Source organism: Ruditapes philippinarum, unplaced genomic scaffold (assembly GCF_026571515.1).
Source record: "Ruditapes philippinarum isolate M1 unplaced genomic scaffold, ASM2657151v2 ctg3090_1_1_1_1, whole genome shotgun sequence".
Classification (NCBI taxonomy): Eukaryota; Metazoa; Mollusca; class Bivalvia; order Venerida; family Veneridae; genus Ruditapes; species Ruditapes philippinarum.
In genome coordinates, this window is record NW_026861496.1 from 65,186 (window position 1) to 85,817 (window position 20,632).

The window sequence follows — 20,632 nt, forward strand, 5'->3', positions numbered from 1 at the left end:
TAAACTTGGTTTTTTTTTGTTGGTTTTTTTTTAAATTAAATACAATCGTGTTTTTTTTTTCTTTAAATTTTACAATCGTGCTAAAATAAACTACTAAACTAGATTAATTATTAGGCATATACTGCAATGCCATATTTAGCGAGCAATGCAAATAATTTCTGACAGATGTATATACAATTTTACAACCTAGGATATTTTGTTATAGATTCAAGATCTACGTTATCTTTAATGCTAATGTATAAAGGGTTAAAAAGTATATATAACTTAAGACCTAATGAATTCACTGGAAAACTAGCTAGCTTTAATATTAGGTCAATATGTCTAACCGAACATTTGTACGCACGTGCATTCATGGTACCTGGATTGTAAGTATTCCCGTGTGTCAAGATAGGCACGGGTACATAATTATATAGTTTGTTTTCTCTGCTACTTACCTTACAAGTGTTCTTGAAGTTCTCGGCTTTGCGACAAGAACGTCAATAAGCATAGAGGTCTATATTGTCAGAGGAATATTATTATGCAGTGCAATGTATGACTAATACACAGTGAAATGAAATGTGGATGAGCCACTAAATTATAGCATACATGTACTTCACATCTGTATAAAGAATAAAACTTGATAACCAAAATAAACAACGCATGCACATCTTCGCAGAAGATACAGAATTTTTTTTTTTAACAAGCTAAATGTGACATTTTTAACGAATTAATTGCAAAATGTTCATGTAACTACAACTTTATTGCAATCCTGTAAAGCCGTCCTGTGACATTTGTGAGACAATGCATCATCCGGGACATGATATATTATGTCCTAGGTAGCATGTAGAGACATTTTGATTTTATTTGTACAGTGTGAATGTAGAGATTGTAGAGCTCCCTACTCCTAATCCACAGTCCGCGGATTTGACATCCTATAAGTTCCTGTTTCGACCACCACAATCCATTTTTCATGTATTTTTTTTACAACAAATATATACAGCCGTGGTTTAGGGGATTATTAGAATTTTGGGAAATAAACAAATTATATTTATTTGATCACTTTCTTTGAAAATATTCTAGGCCGCGGCCTACACGGCTTAATTATATTTATAGGAAGTTGTGCCACTTAATTATTATAAGAAGCTTTATTTTAAGTCGGTTACCACTTATATTAGCTAATTAGCGATTTACAGACATTAACAGAGACAAATTTACTAACATATTACAAATCTGAAAAGTAATATAGCCTACATTTTAAAGTGCTAGTTGTACATGTAGCTTAGGCGTGAAAAAAGGTAGAAAGATTTAAGAAGAATCTACAAAAATTTACATAAGATATAAAAATTTAAAACAAAATATAGTGACATATGGTATTTATATATTTAAAATGAAATTAACTCAAGTCTAAACTACACATTCAATTATACAGTAAATGTCATCCTACAATGTAGTTCCTACAATTTTTTTTTCTATTTTTTGATCGTTTGATACTTAAATCATTAATGATGGCAAAAGAACGGTCTATTCACAGGCACTAGACGCAATCAATTTGCCTATATATGCTTTTAATACTATATATAAAGAATATTCTTTATAAGAATAAAGAAAAATAATATAATAAAAGAATATTCATAAGAGTATATAACTAAATTTAGTGCTAAAGGCCAAAGTCTGTGAATGGTATTTAGTGGTGTTCAACCTCAATTTAAAACAAAATGGCCGACCCAGACGAAGAGGAGGATGTTCAAAGGTTAGAAAATGAGATTTTATGATGTAAACAGCTTTTATATTGAAATTTTTACAGGTAGTCACAGACAAAACCTTTCAGAAACGACATTATTTAAGATGTCATAGTACATATTTATCAATAAATGTTACAAATCTTGCCAATTCTTAAATTTTATCGTTTCAAAATCAACAGTTCAAAGCAAAAATACACGTAAAGCAGAGTTTTATGAATAGAATCTACATGACTTTGTTGAAATGAGTGGACACAGAGGCTTGAGATATCCACCTTAATTTTAAGTAATAGGTATGATGATATAGATGTCAAATATTCTTTAATTTTTGTAAGATTGCATTTCTTTTCAGTCCATGGCTCATTCATTTTAGTACATTCTAAATGACATGGAATCCGGGTCAACTCGGCCTTAAAAGTAACTGGGCCCCGACCAACAGGGCATGGGTCAACTGGGCCAATACTATAATTATATAATATGAAATGAGGCAAAGCCTGTGAATGGCGAAGTCGTTCATTTTTAACTTAGATTAATTGGTTGCATATACGGTATTTCATGCACCGCTTCCGTTTTCACTTAGAACACCTTAATGATTTTTATTAAGCCAAAAAGTTGCGAATGTAACATAATAGCACAGATATATAAACAACGGATAGGAAACTCTGAAAATAGACGAGAGTCCGATTCAGACCCACAATCCCTAGTCCAACTAATTAGACTTGTCAAAGAGACACCGAGATAATTTTGGACGGGCGCTGTCTTTTTCCAAGTCCAACCACGAACTGCATTTTTATGCACGGACGCTTCCCAATTAGAAGTTGTTGGGAGCGAAAACTAAAAAAGTTTCAAAGAAACGGTCTACATTACCTGAAAGAGAACCGTTTTTTAATGCAAGGTTCCAAGTTATCATACTTTAAAGTCGAACACAAGTCTAAATATTCCACTTTAACTTTTTAAATCGTTGAAAATTATTGTAAGCGGCCATATTGGAAAATGATGCAAGCGGTGACAGGGTAAAACAGGGTAAAATTGTAAAATTTCCATGGTGTAACTCAGGTATCGGCGGCAATCGATTGTGTTTGTCAAGCTTTATAATATAATTTGTTTAAGTTATTTATTATGAATTATGCAGGAATAACTTTTTTTTTCACACAAGAATATTTCAGCATTAAAAATAAAATGTGAAAAGGATATTCTGATAACCTTACTTAGATGTCCGACGTCAGATCATACTGCATTTTAAAAGTCCATTTAAATTGTCAAATTAGAAATTGTAATGTCGGATTTTTTAACATCTGTGATCATTAGGTGAAATTTCTGAACTGCCTTTTTTTTTATAACCCTGCCATGATTTCGCACATATGAAAATACAATGTAACTGTAGGTACATCTTAATGAATTATAAGTAGACTATACATATGATGAAGCAAAGAAGAATTTCAATTTATATTAAACTCCCTATCAATTTCTAGTTTATTATCTTTAAAAAAATTGAGGACAGTTGTGTAGGGGAAGAAGTTCAAAACAACCAAATATAACTTTAAATTCTGAGAAAAAAATCTTAAAATTTCAAACTATAAAATGGAATTTCAGACAGTCCTCAGTAAAATGCATTTGTCGAACAGATATGACGGGGTTTATGATAAAAACGCAGCAAGCGGAAATTTAGTGACCCTTATTTAAGACGTAGAATAGCATAACAATGTAAGACAGATGGGAGAAATAGTCTGATTAGATTACTGTAGTCATCTTTTAGAACGACTGTCGCAAAATGACACCAAAACCTATATCCATTTAAAATTCCATATTATCTAGTTCCCGCTTTTCATTGAACGGCACCTCGAATGTGTTGCATTGAAAGTTCCATGATTACCGCCGTATTTTGTACACATCTGTGGGTGTTGATTAAAATTTCTACATTATTAATATTATGTTTAAGTGATGAATTCTGTTGAAACTGGCGCAAGGGAGCACATGTACCTACCAGAGCCGTCTTTGGCACCCATGTGTATTTATGTTTCGGTTTTGCAGTTTCAGGCGTTTTTTTGGTGTTTTTTTTGGAGGGCGGATATGTGGATAAGTTTTTTTCTGTTTTCTTTACATTTCTTTGCTTGCTTGTCGAACCTTGTATTGATAATCATTATCTGTTTGTTATGGTTCGGTTCGGTATACAAGTATAAAATATGATAAACAAGATGAACAAGGAAAGGCCGCGTTCAATGAACGCAACCCCCGCACGACCCAGGAACAAGAACCATTTGCAAGGAACCCAGGAGGATCCTAAACAAAGACAGGACGGCGCAAGAGAGAGCACGGTCTGGCTTATCACTAAAATGATACAAAATGATAAATATAAAGAAATAATGGTAACATACAAGGAAATCAAAATCAAAGAAAATAAATGAATGATTAATAGGACCATTAAGTAAACTGGCACAGTGGTAGGGGATAGGAAATTCGGGGAAGGGGGAGGGGGCGGAATAAAGAAATAAAACTAGGGGCAAAGGGAAGATACTTACCATAGACGAGAAAACAACAAGGGACACAAACAAAAGTGTCACCAAAACAGTATGAAACAACAAGACATACACCTTATACATGTATAAGTCTCTTAATCTGTTCATTTGAAAATTCTTATCTTCTCAATGACTTTTTTTTAATATCCTACTTAAAATTTATTTCAATTAAAATATGTGACCCTTCCCTTATAGTTACACAGCATATGGCTGGATCACAATAAAGTTCCTTTTTTAGTAAATTAATAAAGTATGTCAAGAAGACATTTAAATTTATCAGTAGGTTTAATATGGTATTATAATATATATCAGCAATAGGTGAAAAAGAATTCCTTTATTTCTTTTACATTCTTAATTGTCATTTAAATATGCATGTATAAATGAAGTCAGTATTTTATCGGCAGTCATTAGCAGTAAACAAGAAGGCAAACCATCTATTGATAAATGTTGAGTACATGTATTAAAACATTTAAAAAATATTAAACAACAAAACTTGTACGGAGCCTATTTGCTACCATTGTATTTTAGGTTTAACACATTGATACTTTTCAATAGTATTTAATAATGCACAAATTTATTTAAAAATAATGAATAGATTTATTTCGCTGATATTTTTTTTTGAAGTTTAATCTTCATGCGTAACCAACACTTACCTGCTAGACACACTGGTTGCTACTACCAGCTTTCACGGAATCGATTTTTCAATCAAATTCATTATTAATTCTACATAAAAAGAACTATTTAAAGACATTGGTTTACAACATAATAGTGACGAATAGATCGAAAGTAGGGGACGAGTTGACCATATTAGGGACGAGTTGACTCTTTGAGGACGAGTTGACCAAAAGTAGGGGACGAGTTGACCAAAAAGGTGACGAGTTGACCAGAGGACGAGTTGACCAGGGGACGAGTTGACCGGATTGCCGTCATAACATGTCCGCCGGAGATAGTGTATACAGTACAAATTTGAAATAAATCGCATGTATGCGTTAAGACAGGTACAATCTAATATCTTTTCTAGGAGAAGTTAGTACTAGAATTTATATTCTATTGATTTTTAGAGGACATTGAAGTTACTTTCAGGTTTAAGCAGTAAAAATCAGTCCAAACTATCGATAGTGTTGCCGGTAGATTTTCCGTGCGTAAAAATGACAGTTAAAATTAGGCGTAACGGTTTGACAGTAAGAAAAAAAAAGTCTGTAAAATGGGTCAAACCGTTCACGCCAAATTAATTAGGCTACACAATCCCTTGCGTGTCTCCTATCGTTAAACTTCGGCGATATCCGTTAATTATGGCTTACATTGCCGACATGTATTTTCATCGGAGAAATATTTGTGTGGAAAAGTGTGTTTTGTACATTTTAAAATAAATAACTATTGCCTCTTATTTAAGTAAAAAATGTTTAGTCTTTTTTGTTGATGTACCTCCGGGAATTCAATATGGCGGTATTTTGGCTACTTTTACCCAGGATGCATCAAATCTCGCAAATCTCGCACCATATAAGAACATAATTCCGCCTATACTGATTTTAACTGTGTGATGTCAGTCTCTTCTCCATCTTATATTTAGCTCCATGGTTATAGGAATACTTGGCCTATTATCATTGAGTTACATTGAAAAAGGCGGTGCCCAACTAGACATGACAGTCACTGAAAATTTCACTGATAGGTATAGAAATCTATATATTCACGTAATTGTTTTTTTATCTGATTCCCTTTGAAATATACACGTGTAGACTATAGCCATGTATTGTATAAATGCTAGATTAACATGTGCCAGGCTGGTTTAAGGCTGAGTTGACCCTTTACCAATATTAAAAGAATTAATATGAATTTAAAAAAAAACTGTCAGCATATTTGAAATTTGGGGGGAAAACTGTTGTGGGATGAGAAACAGTTTGAGGGAAAACTTTCAGGGGAAAGAACTGGTTAGGGGCAGAATTATCTGATTACTGATAAGTTGAGTGTCAAGGCTCTGGACTAAAATTTACAGGAGAGAAAAATTTTTGTGAACATAACTCAAATCAATTTCCATTGATGGTTTCAGCTTAAAATTGAAGCACCAATTACTAGTTGGTCTGAAAACAACTGTAGAAGGTCTGCTAGCAACAAACACAAATGATGTATGGAGTACATATGGTGGACTGGGGAGATTATGTAAAAATGTTGATAGAATACTTAATCATCGGCTTAAATTTGTAGTGGTGAGTTCAATCTGTTTTATTTTTGTGCACAATGTGCATATTTCAAATTTTGAAAAGTGTTCACTTTGCACTGTTATGAGTGTTATCTGACATGTTAACCATGTTCAAAATGTTTTTTCCAACAGCTTTATTATGGCTATGAATTATAGCTTTATGTAACAGTGTAAGGTGATTGAAAATGTCATTCTGAAATTGATTCAAAAAAATATCATAGCCACTCCAGTGTGAGCATTTCTTGATGTGCATGTATGCATGCTTCTATTCTTTACAGATACCCTTTTCCAGACAATTGTCAAGTAATGTTAAAGAAAGAAAGTTTCATTTAATTTAATTTAAATGAGAACTGATTCAAGAGATGAAGATAAACTTATTTCTATCTTACTTGTTATGTTGTTATATAAATCTGCTCTTGTATCACCTATAGATGTCACTGACACATAATCATTTATAATGTTCTAAGATAAACTGAATTAATTAAGTGAACTGAGTTATGACTGTTAAAAATTATTCATACAACTGACACATTCTTGCTATTACTGCTCTTATATCACTCATATCAAATTATATTGTTATAATGATCTTAAAGTTGCAAGCCTCCAGATATTTAGCCAAATATTTCAAGATAATTAAACTTGAGAAAATTGACTAAGGTTTTAAGAAAAGTAAAAAGATTCATGATGCCAAAATTTCCAGTAATAATTTACATATTACATGTATGTATGATTAATGACCGATTTTGCAATATCAATCAATATAATTCTTATGCGTTACTAACGCAGTAAAGGGTATTTTTGTATATTTTGACCTCTTTTTGGTAATTTACTTGAATTGTAAGCATTGTTTGCAATGTGTAAATCAATATCTTTGTTCTCTTCACTATACTGTACTTTTAAATACATTTTCAAAATTTTCATGAAAATGAGCATGAATCTGGAGCCATGCGACTTGAAAAGCACTAATGGAATCAATTCAGGGAGGAATTGCGGCAATTTAATTATGTTTTATGTACAATTAAATATTTCAATGATTTTATTTCAGAGTGATTCAGGGAGTGTGATTGATTTTTGGCCGTTTGTAAAGGGATTAAAATGGCTGAATCCTGTAATGACACCATTTATAGAGAAAATACGAAAGGGGTCTCACCCTAAAGGTGTCAGTAAAGGTCAAGTGTGGGTCAAGGAGAGCCTTAGGGAGCACAAATTGGTCAGTCAGCTCAAGATTCTGGTAACAAGCGAATCACACTTACATAGACACTACTTTGGTGCGTAACTGTTCTTTTTTTCATATTTAAAAAAGATAATTATTATAATTTAATATAATATTGGCAAAATTTCATACTAAAAAATATTCATATTATAATATTCATTTTACAAATATAAATTTAATGTTATGTTTGAGTTAACTGCCAATATCAATTGTTAACATTTGAAAATTCTTCAGACTAATATTTATCTCATGTGGTTTGCATGTTTTATGGAAGTTCTTTTTTTTTTTCTACGTAAATATTTTTAGCATATACAATTAATTTTAGTCTATTAAACATTTAAAATATTCATTTCTGTATTATTTTTAGCATTCTAAATATGAATTCATAGTCTCTAATTAAATCAAGATTCTATTCGATAAAAGTATTGCACTTACCATCAAACCCAAGTATTCCTTGAAATGTTACGAAATAAAATAGGAAGAGCGTGTACAGTTTTAAATAACATTTTTCTTTTTCGATGTTTCGAGTTTTATCATGTTTATAAATAGACATTATATATACATGTATCAGATTTTACCACTGGTATGAATTTATTTGAGTATTCTTCAACATATGCCAATTCTTTTCAATTGTGCATTGCTTTGTGCTTGCTTTTAAAAGTTTATATTATTAATCTTGTAGAGGATTCATTTTTGTTCAACACCAAGTACTTCAATGCAATGTGTATATGCCTCCAAGCAGTAGAAGAGAACAGAGTGTCCTTATTAGCTGATATTGATGCTAAATTGGTATGTGTTTAAATTTTAAACCTTTTCAATATTGTAGTTCATACATGTACCTTACTGACAGTTATGAAGCTGTTTATTGTTCATGGAATTTTGCGGTGACATGGAGGCATTTGTAGAAAAGTGGGTAACATGTAAGTCTTACATGTATGTCATGGAAATCTAAGGTATGTTTGTGATGTATAATACAAATTTGTCATGGTACTCATTTTCATTTTACATAAAAATCAGAATTGAAACTTAACACGTATTTGATTTGATATACTATGTTGGATGTTTGGTCAGCCACTCTGCAAAAAAGTCCTGGACCAACTTGAAATAAACATTGTCACAAGCTGTTTTTTTATGAGAAATAGGTATCAAAATGATAAATAACAACAACATGCATTTCATTTACTCAGAGTAAACTTACTGTAAAGTTTGTTTGTAATTTTCAGCTACACTTTAACCCAAGCCTGTCTAAGGCTGGACCAAGTTTTATAAGAAGTGCATCTTTGCCAATGAACGCCTTAGTAACAACACGCCCATCACGCCAAAGCAGGCATCACAAGTCTTTCAACAGTGACATCATGGCTTTAGCTCCGCCTTTCTCCTCCCCACAAAGTAAGGAAAGTGAACTGTGCACATCTGATGAGCATGCTGTGGCTTGTAGTATTGGTAAGAAGGCTGGCCTTAATTAACACAAGCATGTTGGCAGTTAATGCTTTACTTATTGTATTACAGAGCTTTGTTAAATTCAGTGTTGCATCTAGAATTTCAAAATTATGGCAGATTGTCCCCGACTCAACTGAAAAATGTGGGGGATTTGAAAAAAATGTGGGTAACATGCATTTACCTAACAATATGACATACCGAAAAGAATTCATTTATCTTACATTTAGGCATTTTTAACAGCTAACGTACGCTCAACAACGGAAATAATAAAATTAAATAGTGACTAATACTACAATACACACGCGAGATGACCAAGTCGGCTGCTGCAAGCGATTTTGTATGTATTTTAGTCATAACCGCGAGTAAAAAAACAAACATGGCTGATGCGTTCAACCAGATTGATCAAGATACGTTGAAGATAAGAAAGATCGTCAGATGCGCGACTTGGCACGCATTGACTTCATTAAAATGCGTGATCTGCAAATAATATGCGCAAATCGCCAGCCTAGATGCAACACTGTATATTTTATATCACATGATTTGTTTTTGATGTGAGATGAATGACTGAATATATCTTACAATATGTGACTAGAGCTGTTGGGGCAATATTGATGTACCCTTGATATTTTTCTGTCGATTAATAATCAATACACATTTGAAAAAATCGATTATTTTGATTGATTGTTTTAATTAATGTCTATAAATTATGAAAATTCACCAAAAACATATACAAAAGCAGGTGGCTTATAATGTCTAACACTACGCTGTTGTTACATAATGGACACATTTCATAGCAGTGATGACAAAAAATAGTTAGAAAAAGAATATGCAAAGGACATTTATAATATAAACAGGACACAACATATTTGTATGAACAGAACATATATTTTACTAAAATCATTTAAACATGTATGAAAGTGAAATATATACAAGAAATTAGGAGTATAAATCGATATATCGCTGATATTTGTCATCAAATATAGATGTACTGTAAATATGCTTTGCTGTGAATCAATGACAGCTCTATATGTGACACACAATAAAGTGTATTCTGTTAAGGAAGTGTACTTCAAACCACTTGGCCTTTTACTGCTATAGCCTATAGGTTAGAATTCTTCCAAGGACTTTGAATTCTTTCACGTGAGTTAGTTATTCAGCTAGCTTTCAGAATGTTAACGGTTCTACTAAAGTGCCCACTTTTGCCTGAAAAATTGCATAGAGTGATATCTGTAAAGCTGGAAAGTTGCCATAAGGTCATTAGGATGACAGTGTGACTTAAAAAAATACATAAATGTTTTTATTAAGGCATGGATTTATATAATATGACATTAATTAATTGGACATGGCATGAATATATCTAATGTTTCTAAGAATTAATTTAATGGACCACAATTTTACTGAGTTAAACATATGAATGTATATATATTTACATGCATGTAAAATCTGAATATGGTACTAATGTTTATTATAATATATACGTACTCATGAATAAAATATTAAGAAATATTGATAAAATTTATTACATAGTTTCATTTTCAGAATTGTCACAGTGAAAATTTTGTTTTTCACTGCTGTGAAACATATTTTCCATATTTTCACAGTTGATTTGACGCACTACTTTCCTCTAAATTCTATTTATTGCCTATCCAAAAAAAGAGCTGTTTAGGGTTAAAAGAATAACTATTTCATTAACTTACTAATAGTGTAATGGTAACATTTAGCCGGTTTTTACGCTATCTTTATAAAATGCGTCAAAATATATGCACGGCCATGAAATACCATTTTTACAAAGTCACAAAAGAGGTATGGGTATGTGATAAAATCACTAACTGTGACATGAATAACTGAATGTTTTGAGAAAAAATTATGTACAAAATTATATCTTCAGACATTTGTCATGAAATTTTGGAATATATTTTCCCTTATTATAGGTTTGACAAAAAATGCTGATTAGTTTTTATTAAGATCTTCCAGGTGTTATAATCAACTATACATGTATTGTATGTTATGATACACATTGATTTTGTTTTGAACAGTACATTAATATGAACTATATTGTGTGTTATTGCACAAATTGATTTTCTTGTGAACTGTACAGTAATTCTCACATTTTAGGTTCAAGTACAAGTCCGGAGGAAGGTAGATTGACAGCAACAGCATCATTACGCAATGTGTTAAGAAAATCTGGATCAGATTCCACCACAGATTTGTCTCCCCCGTCTTCCTCACAGAACCATTTCAGTCTTTACACTAGCATTAACAGTGACCCTCTGCTGAACCTTGACCTTCTTGAATTGTCAAGGTCACCTAGCAAGAGTGTGGAAAATCTGAATATTAAATCGAAATTTGAACCAAAGAAACCATTGACCAGAAGTACGTCAGAGACGGCTGTGATTAAAAGGTCGTCAGAAAGACGGGCATCAGAAATGATGGATAAAATAATCCATGAGGACGAAGATGACGTTTTTCCAGCAAATAAATCTATGACCTTGACTACTTCAATGACTTTGACCTCTGATTTGTCAGCGAAAAAGAAAAGTTTGAAGGGTTCTAGAGTGATATTCTCAGATTCTGAAAGTGTGGAAACGGAGACAAAGTCTAGGAAATTGACAGAAAGAAAATTGAAGCATACTCATAAAAGGTCAAGGTCTGACATAAGTGGCATTAAAACAAATGTGATTCAAGGGGAGATGGCAAGTGGGTCAAACATGTCCAGTAATGCTGTAGCCAAGAGTGCCTCTACTTCCAATACAGGTAGGAGTATTAGCTTTAACCCTTAACCTGCTGAATTTCTGATATGGAATGTCGCCTCTACGGAGTAGTGGCGACATATAGGGATCACTTCTCTGTCGTCCGTCTGTCTGTCCGTCCATCACAAAACTTGTCCGGACTACACCTCATAAACTACTGGTGCAATTTCATCCAAACTTTACAGGAATGATCAGTACCAAGTCTAGTTGTGCATATTGTCAGCATTTTCCAATTCAATGATTTTTGTGTCGCCTCTTTTTCGGTTGAATGATTTTTGGCCGAGTTATGGCCCTTTGATAAAAAGGTGTTTTTTTCTGTGTGTTGCCAGATACACACAAAAGCTTGTCCGGACTACTCCTCATAAACTACTGGTGCAATTTTATCCAAACTTTACAGGAATGATCAGTACCAAGTCTAGTTGTGCACTGTCGGTGTGTCTCTGTCAGTCTGTCACAAAAATTTGTCCCAACATGAAATTGGCCATCATGAGGCGACACATGTGATTACTGATCGCTCTTGTTGTAAGAGTTATGGCCCTTTAATAATTTTTATTTTTAAAGTTTGTCCAGACTATTTCTCTTATACCACTAATGCATTTTCAATGAAAATTTACAGGATTGATCTGTAGCTCAAGTCCTTGCGCATATTGCACAGGTTTTCTGGTTGAATGATTTTTGGCCGAGTTATGGCCCTTTGATAAAAAGGTGTTTTTTTCTGTATGTTGCCAGATACACAAAAGCTTGTCCGGACTACTCCTCATAAACTACTAGTGCAATTTCATCCAAACTTTACAGGAATGATCAGTACCAAGTCTTGTTATGCATATTGTCAGCATTTTCCGGTTCAATTTTTGTCAGAGTTATGGCCCTTTAATAATTTTTATTTTTAAAGTTTGTCCGAACTACTTCTCTTATACCACTAATGCAATTTCAATGAAACTTTACAGGATTGATCTGTAGCTCAAGTCCTTGCGCATATTGCACAGGTTTTCTGGTTGAATGATTTTTGGCCGAGTTATGGCCCTTTGATAAAAAGGTGTTTTTTTCTGTGTGTTGCCAGATACACAAAAGCTTGTCCGGACTACTCCTCATAAACTACTGGTGCAATTTTATCCAAACTTTACAGGAATGATCAGTACCAAGTCTAGTTGTGCACTGTCCGTCTGTCACAAAATTTGTCCCAACATGAAATTGGCCATCATGAGGCGACACATGTGATTACTGATCGCTCTTGTTGTAAGAGTTATGGCACTTTAATAATTTTTATTTTTAAAGTTTGTCCAGACTATTTCTCTTATACCACTAATGCATTTTCAATGAAACTTTACAAGATTGATCTGTAGATCAAGTCCTTGCGCATATTGCACGGGTTTTCCGGTTGAATGATTTTTGGCCGAGTTATGGCCCTTTAATAAAAAGGTGTTTTTTTTCTGTGTGTTGCCAAATACACAAGAGCTTGTCCGGACTACTCCTCATAAACTATTGGTGCAATTTTATCCAAACTTTACAGGAATGATCAGTACCAAGTCTAGTTGTGCACTGTCCGTCTGTCTGTCCGTCTGTTACAAAACTTGTCCCAACATGAAATTGGCCATCATAAGGCAACACATGTGATCACTGATCGCTCTTGTTTATTTGTTAAGTCTTTTCCTTAAAAGGACACAGATCATTATTTCATGTTAGGTATTCAGTTAGCAAAAGAAGAATAACATAACCATCAGTAAAAGTGGAAAGTTGCCATATGACCATGATAGCATCATTGTTGCCTAATTCTAACATGATACAATAATTTTATCCACCCATACATGGTAGTTTAGGAATATGGCTTCTTCAAACATGTGCAAATTGATGCAGTTTTACATTGATTTATTGGCAGAAATGGTTACTGTTATTCTGTTCAAGCCTGGCAGTTTATATGTAGTTAAATTGGAAAAAGATGTTACTTTTATTGATATGAAATAATGTTGCATGCATGGTTTAAGTTAAAAATGATGTGTAAAGATATGGTCATGAAAGTCATACATGTTGGCCTGACTGGTTAATTGTCAATCATTCAGTCCATTCTAGCGACCAGTGCAGACCAAGAGTAGCTGGCATGGCCAGACCATGCAACCAGTCTGGTCATGGTCTGCACTGTTTTATATTCAGTTAATGCACACATGTATTTTGAAAATTTCCCTAAAAATAATGAATTATGTCCAGATTGAAATATGGAACAGTCCATTTAAATAAATGTACTGGGAAGTGTGGAAAGGGTTGATATATTTTAATTTTATAAAAAATAATCATTTTAATCATAATAATTTTTGAACAACGCTGTATATGCATTTGGTTTTTTACTGATATACATGTGAACTCCTGACTTTTTGACAGAGCGCATATATTGTCTGTGTACTTGCGGTTTTCTTTGTGTTATAAGCCAAGGAAAAAAGTCAGAAGGTTTACTATGTTATTATAGCTTGTTATGAATTGAAATATGAAATTTTTATTTTCAATATTTTAGATGATGTAGAAGGTGTTCAAAGTGGTTATTTTCCTCAACCCCAGCAAGGACAGTCATTACTACACTACCTCTCTTCTCATGACTTTCACACATGTGCCAACCTAGAAAAGGTAAACTATATTATTTAAAAAAAAACTTAAAATTTTCATTCAGGTGTCTTACTGTAATGCTTTCCCACCAAAAAATTTCTAACATAAGCAGATATCCTAACAAATCAGTCAATACTGGAATGTTATTTTTCACGATCTTAGGTATTCAATGGTTTTTATCCATTTATAACCGGAATATAATACAAAGTGATAAAGGATGAGTGATTGTAAGAAATCTAATGCCCAAGATTTTGAAAATAACATTTCAGAAATAACCGATTTGCTATGTTATTGGCTGATGTTAGATTTTTTTGGCGGGAAGCATTACAGTAAGACTACCTTAACTTTGAAGATAATGGCTTGCCCAAGATACCTTTGCAGCCAGTACAGAGCCAGGTCAATCTGCAAGTCTGTTCATTCTGACACTATGTGTTGCTGTTGTTTTAAAGCTGATTGTAGACTTAATAATGTACATGTACTGATGAATGCCGCCTAGTAAAAATAAAAAATAACGTTTTTTCTTTGGAAAAGTGTTTGACATAACATGTTCAAGTGATAATGTATAATAAAGCTGTGTTAGTTGTAACCCTTACTCTGCTAAATTTCTTATATGGAATTGTCCAGAGTTTTTTTTACTGCATTTTTTTAAGCAATTTTTGGGTTATGAAGATGAAAAAGTAAGTCAGCCAACATTGTAGAATCTGGTCAGGCTGGCCGGGCCCTACAATGTTGGCGTAGGCTAATCACTTTCAGTTCCTGCAGGTTAAAGGTTTAATGGAACTAGTTTTTTTATGTCTTTAACAGTATTTGTGGGATTATTTAGGTCATTTAGATCAATATTGAAGTGACAAAAGGCAATTTTTTTTGGCACAAAAAACAAATTGTTTTTTTTATGATATAAAAGTACTTTCAATATATTTTCAGTCTTTCATAAATGGCATATCTCATGTTATAATTAATCTAATCTATACATAGGAGAATGCCCACTTCAGTATATCCGAGGCGTTGATTGCTGCAATAGAGCAGATGAAATGGAATCATATAATAAGTCCGCATACGGACGCACATATGGAGGAACCGGATGAGGAGGAGAGTGATGAGGAGATTAAACAGCTACAACAACGAATACGCATACGTAAACGTGAAAAACTTAAAGAGGTAAACTTTTCAAATTGTGCAATTTAATAGTATTATACTCTATTGATACTTAATGTGACAAACTTAAAGAGGTAAACATCTCAAATGGTACAATTTAATACTCTGTGTATATGTAAACGTGAAAAACTTAAAGAGGTTAACTTCTCACATTGTTCAATTTTATATACTACAAACTGTTATTTTATAGCATGAATAATCTTGGCTAAGTGGTTTTGATGACAGTTCATATATGAAAGTAATGCATATGTAGCATCTATCCAGCCAGCTTTCTTAAACTCAGTTAATATGTGGTTCAACTTGGTGCCTGCTTTATAACATGTCAGATTTAATAATAAACAAAAGGGCTTCTTGCATCTTTGTTTATCATTGTTTTTCTTACAATGTTAATGTGGCTTCAACACAACTCAGGGAAATTGAAGTGTATAGTTCTCCCAGAAACAGAAAAATTTACATTTGAAGTATGTGTAATGTAAAAACTATACATTCATGTTAATCATAATTCGAATTTAAAAAAAACAAAACTTTTTTCCAGAAAGCGCGTGGATTTCCAGCATTTAGTGATGGGAGAACTGACAGTAAGTTCTTTTTATGAATATTTTTGTTGTCATTGTATTATTGTAAAACTTGCTATAGTTTTGTTGTATTACCTGCAGCTTACATGTTTTTCTTTTCTATCAAGTATCATAAACTATATAGTTAAGTAAATACCTGTATAGCTTGTGCTGTATTATATGTGTAGTTGTAAAACACTTTTGTACTGTCTGAATATTCATTGATTGTTTATTTGGATTTATTTCCTGCCACTTTTTAGCCATCATTGGGCCCCGTCCTCTGTGCAAAAAAAATATCTTTTTTTCTGTACCTTTTGAAAAATTATTTCTACAATAAATTAGAATGGTTTTTAGTCTGATACTTAAAAATACATTGTACTTTCTGCAGTGCTTGATATTTAAAGAACAAAATGATTGTAAAAAATTGTTGTTTTTTTGTACTTTTTTTTTCAGAAGTGAATACAGTCAATAATATTTCTATAATTTGCTTCCCTAGTAGAATCTATAATAGTAATTGTGATGCAGTATTTATTACCAAAATAATTCTGTCAACATTCAAAAATTCATAAAAAAAACCTTATTAAATGTACTGTCTTTTGTATGCCTTTATTATTTTATAGAATATTTTTATAGGACCACTCATGATTTATTTGATTGTGTACACTTTAATTTTGAAATTTCTTGTTTCTTATTGTCACTTGTCATATTTTTATTTCTTCAACAATAATTTATTTTGCAAATTTTTTGTGTACTACATGGGAAAATTTACGGGTTTAAATATGACCTTTGTTTCATAAACCTTTTTTTTTCATGCCTTTTTGTTCTTTGAGTTTACCCAAACCCCGCTCCCACGAGTCAAAAGCGGGTTTCTGAGTCCCCCTTTTTCAGTTAAACACAAGAAGTGATTATTCGGGTTTTGGGTATTTCATTGTTTTTGCATGAAATTTACTTTTAAATTGACTAAATTTTGTGGGCATGAAATTTCGTGGTTTTGTCACAAAGAACATTGGTTCTTAAATTTGTGGACATTTTTTGTTTGTTTGTTTTTTTTAAAAGGTAATAATTATGTAAATAATGTAATGCAAAATAATCTTACAGCAGACGAAAATGAAATTTTGCTGGATCTTAAATTTTTAGATTGACCTATCCACGTAAACCATGAAAATTAGTGCCCAATGAATAATAATGTTTACCCTTCGTCTTTTTCTTTCTATACATCTGTGCAAAACCATACCTTTATCTGTGTAAAACAGCTTCTATGTCCCTTTGTACATCTTTATGGTTTTCTTCATTAAAGATCACACCTTTGAAACATAATACCACACCTCTAAACATAAGACCACGCCTCCAAAAAAACATAAGACCACGTCTTCAAACATGAGAACCAGCCTTAATTGGGTGATAAGTTGTGTTAATGGGCAGTTGATTAAGGCTGCTAACATATATGTTATAGTATTTAGTCATTTGTCTTTCGCTGCTAAAGATTCAAATTTTAAAGAAATTTTGAATTAATGCTTGGAAGCTACAGAGCTTGTTATAGAAGATTGGTGGCTCTGTACAGATATAAATCTTTGATAAGATATGATACATCATTCCATGGTCTTTCTTTGTCATGCAAGGTGTTAACTGTATGACTTGAATAGTGCTTACTAGTTGATTAAATTGCCTTGCATTTTTTTTTAGCTAAATGGAGTTATATGTATAAATAATGCCATATTTTACATTATAATTCATTACCTTACAATATATAATACCCTCTATGTGTAGATTTGTGTAATTTAACATTTACATTTGAAATTTTAACCATCATTAACAAATACTTTGTAGCACTAGAATTAGCTTGTTAACCATAGGTATTACAACTTCTTCTGTGACCATAGTTTGAATCATAGGCATGCCTGACTGATAAAATCAGTGGAAATAACATTTTCCTTGATCATTAATAGTTTGTACAAAAATATCATATCATATATGTACAAAAATATATTATTAGGGTACCATCTTCAAGAAAACATTTTGCAGAAATGAAATTCCATTGTAGCTTTTTTTTCCACAGAAATAAAGTTATTGTCATGACTCTTGTAAGAGTTTGGTGTTTGGCATGGGTGTTGGTTAACCTTTTTGTTAAAGGCCCATTTTCTCAGACACTTTAAAAAGTGTTCACTTTAAACTATTAAATTGTTTATTTTCTTAAAAGGACTAAATTTTGTATTTATTGTACATATATAGCAATAAATGGACCCTAGAATAAAAGTGAAAATTTACATATTTCACTTTTGCTGAAAATTTCAGCCCATCAATGAGATGGGTACAATTTTCTGCACTCGCACTGAAATAGTGGGGAAAAAAAGGTAACTTGCACTACATAGTCACTTGAGAGAGGTGCATTTATTTTATTTTCATTCTTTTAGTTTTTATTAGTGAAAATTGATCATAATTAAGAAAAAACTAAAAAACAATGTATAATCACACACAATAAACATTTACATGTATATATGTTACTTGTCTTACAGATAGTGATACTTCTAGTGGAGTTGATGACAGACAGATAGAATTGTCAAGTATGTATTTACTGGTTGTAATTCATGTTAAATTGTGAATTTGTGATTATAAATTAAATATGTTCATATCTGAATTCCTTACAGTGATGTTTGGGATAATAAGCAATGCAAAAGTATCAGAGTTCTTATAAATTTATATGTGTACTACTGAAATGAGAATTATTATTTCATAGTAAGATGGAATTACAGCAGATTTAGGTCTGAAGTCCAGCAGAGGATCAAAGATATTGTAAAAAAACAAAACTTGTGAAAATAGAATATAAATAGTTAATAAAGTCTGAAATTTTTTTATTAAGTTGAAACTTATATAGTACATGTACTTTGAAAGGAAAACATTCAGAGTTGATGTTATTTGTTTATTTTATGTTAATTTTGTTGTATTTTAGTGGATGATACACATAACAATTTGACAACATTAAAGAACAGTGGACTATCTCTGTCAATGGCCTCTTTGTATTCAGGTAAGTTACTGTCATTCATCTAGTTGAGGAGGTATTTGTATGAGCAGGTCATATGACTTCACTGGCTGAACATTAGTTGTATAAACCTTTATTTAGCACCATTTAGGCTCCAAGAGTTTAATAAAACTTCAATAAGTTTAGCAGGTCCCCCACTTAGGTCAATATTTAAAGCAAATTTGTAATCAAGGAGTCACTGGATTGATCCTTCGGTGAGGTGAAATTTCTGGAACATTTTGTCTAATGGTCATTTTTCCATAACAGCTGATTCAAAAATCACGTTGTATTAATAGTCTATGAGAAATTGGTTAGCACTGGTTGGTCAAAAGATGACCAAAACTGTTAAAATTGGCATAAAAACCAAACAATATGTTTAGACTTACTTTTCAGTTTGAAAATTAAAGGCTAATATTTATTTTAACATGTCTTGTCAGAGAGTGAGATAAAATGTACAGTCTGACTGGGATTTGGACCTGGGACCCTCAGAACATCATTCTGCTACTCTTCCGACAGAGCTCTCCAGCCACTTACATATCTTCTCCCACAAATTGTGAACAGTTCTGAAATGTGACACATTCCTAAAATCTTAATACCTGGAGCAAATGAAGGTGTAAAAAGTTGTTAAATCTAGTAAAGCAAGACAAGAGTTTGCTACCAGTTAAATTTTACCACACACTGTCCAGTGATATACTGAATGGTAGAAATGGAGGGTTCTAAATTTTAAGCCAAGGAAGTAAATTTGCACATCATTTGGTTGATTAAGAGTTTACCATAATTCTATAAATACATTCTGTTTAAAAACAGATGAGATCTATGTTTGTACAGTGTAACATACTCTATTCATAGGTTGTTTCTAATTAAAGATTTTGTTCTTTTTTTAGAAGCTGACATCAAGAAGAACATGAAAGCTGTCATAGGACGTGAGAACTCCATGCAGGAAAGCGGAACATATTTTTCAGCCGAGTCTGTAGCTATATCACTGTTAAAAAAGTTCACAGAAAAACAACTGCCGAAAGCATCTGACCTAGAGTGGCTTGTCACTGAACAGGAGGCCCCTCAAAGGGTACGGTATTGTTGTCAACATCTATGTTCATAATATTATGTGAAAATATGTTTTAAACTGAAATCTGAAATCTTTACACATGATTTGAGGGTAGAGGGCATAAACATTTTGCATTATTTTAATGATTTATATAAGAAAATTATCTTTTTATCTAATAAAGAACACATGTATCTTTTTATTAACAACACATAGCTCATTGAGAATAGCACCGCATTAGTAATCCAGGTGACACAGGTTTGATCAGTGTGCAAAGCTTAATTTCGCTGTGACAATTGAACCTTGAGTCTAATGTTTATTTGTCTGATTTAGAATGAATGGGGGATTAATAGTGGGTCACTTGTAGAGAAATGGGTAATTACTGGTTAGTTATCCAGGAAAGCCCCTGTTTTGTTGGTCAACCACTTTGATATGACCA

The 20,632-nt window shown here is 32.4% G+C and overlaps 1 protein-coding gene across 2 annotated transcripts in view; it reads left to right on the forward strand.

The window, feature by feature from the left end:
- Nucleotides 1-1,639: 1,639 nt before the first annotated feature.
- Nucleotides 1,640-20,632, forward strand: part of LOC132715850 (run domain Beclin-1-interacting and cysteine-rich domain-containing protein-like) — a 30,733-nt gene continuing 11,740 nt past the window's right edge. Inside the window, exons 1-12 of one of the 2 annotated variants that reach the window (XM_060698938.1) lie at nucleotides 1,640-1,729; nucleotides 6,282-6,438; nucleotides 7,477-7,699; nucleotides 8,327-8,433; nucleotides 8,868-9,087; nucleotides 11,200-11,838; nucleotides 14,338-14,447; nucleotides 15,402-15,584; nucleotides 16,117-16,159; nucleotides 18,649-18,696; nucleotides 19,083-19,157; nucleotides 20,036-20,217. In XM_060698938.1, coding sequence (XP_060554921.1) covers nucleotides 1,695-1,729; nucleotides 6,282-6,438; nucleotides 7,477-7,699; nucleotides 8,327-8,433; nucleotides 8,868-9,087; nucleotides 11,200-11,838; nucleotides 14,338-14,447; nucleotides 15,402-15,584; nucleotides 16,117-16,159; nucleotides 18,649-18,696; nucleotides 19,083-19,157; nucleotides 20,036-20,217 — 2,022 coding nt within the window. In that variant the 5' untranslated portion in view covers nucleotides 1,640-1,694. The remainder of the gene's footprint in view (nucleotides 1,730-6,281; nucleotides 6,439-7,476; nucleotides 7,700-8,326; nucleotides 8,434-8,867; nucleotides 9,088-11,199; nucleotides 11,839-14,337; nucleotides 14,448-15,401; nucleotides 15,585-16,116; nucleotides 16,160-18,648; nucleotides 18,697-19,082; nucleotides 19,158-20,035; nucleotides 20,218-20,632) is intronic. The other variant, XM_060698939.1, reaches the window with a different exon arrangement.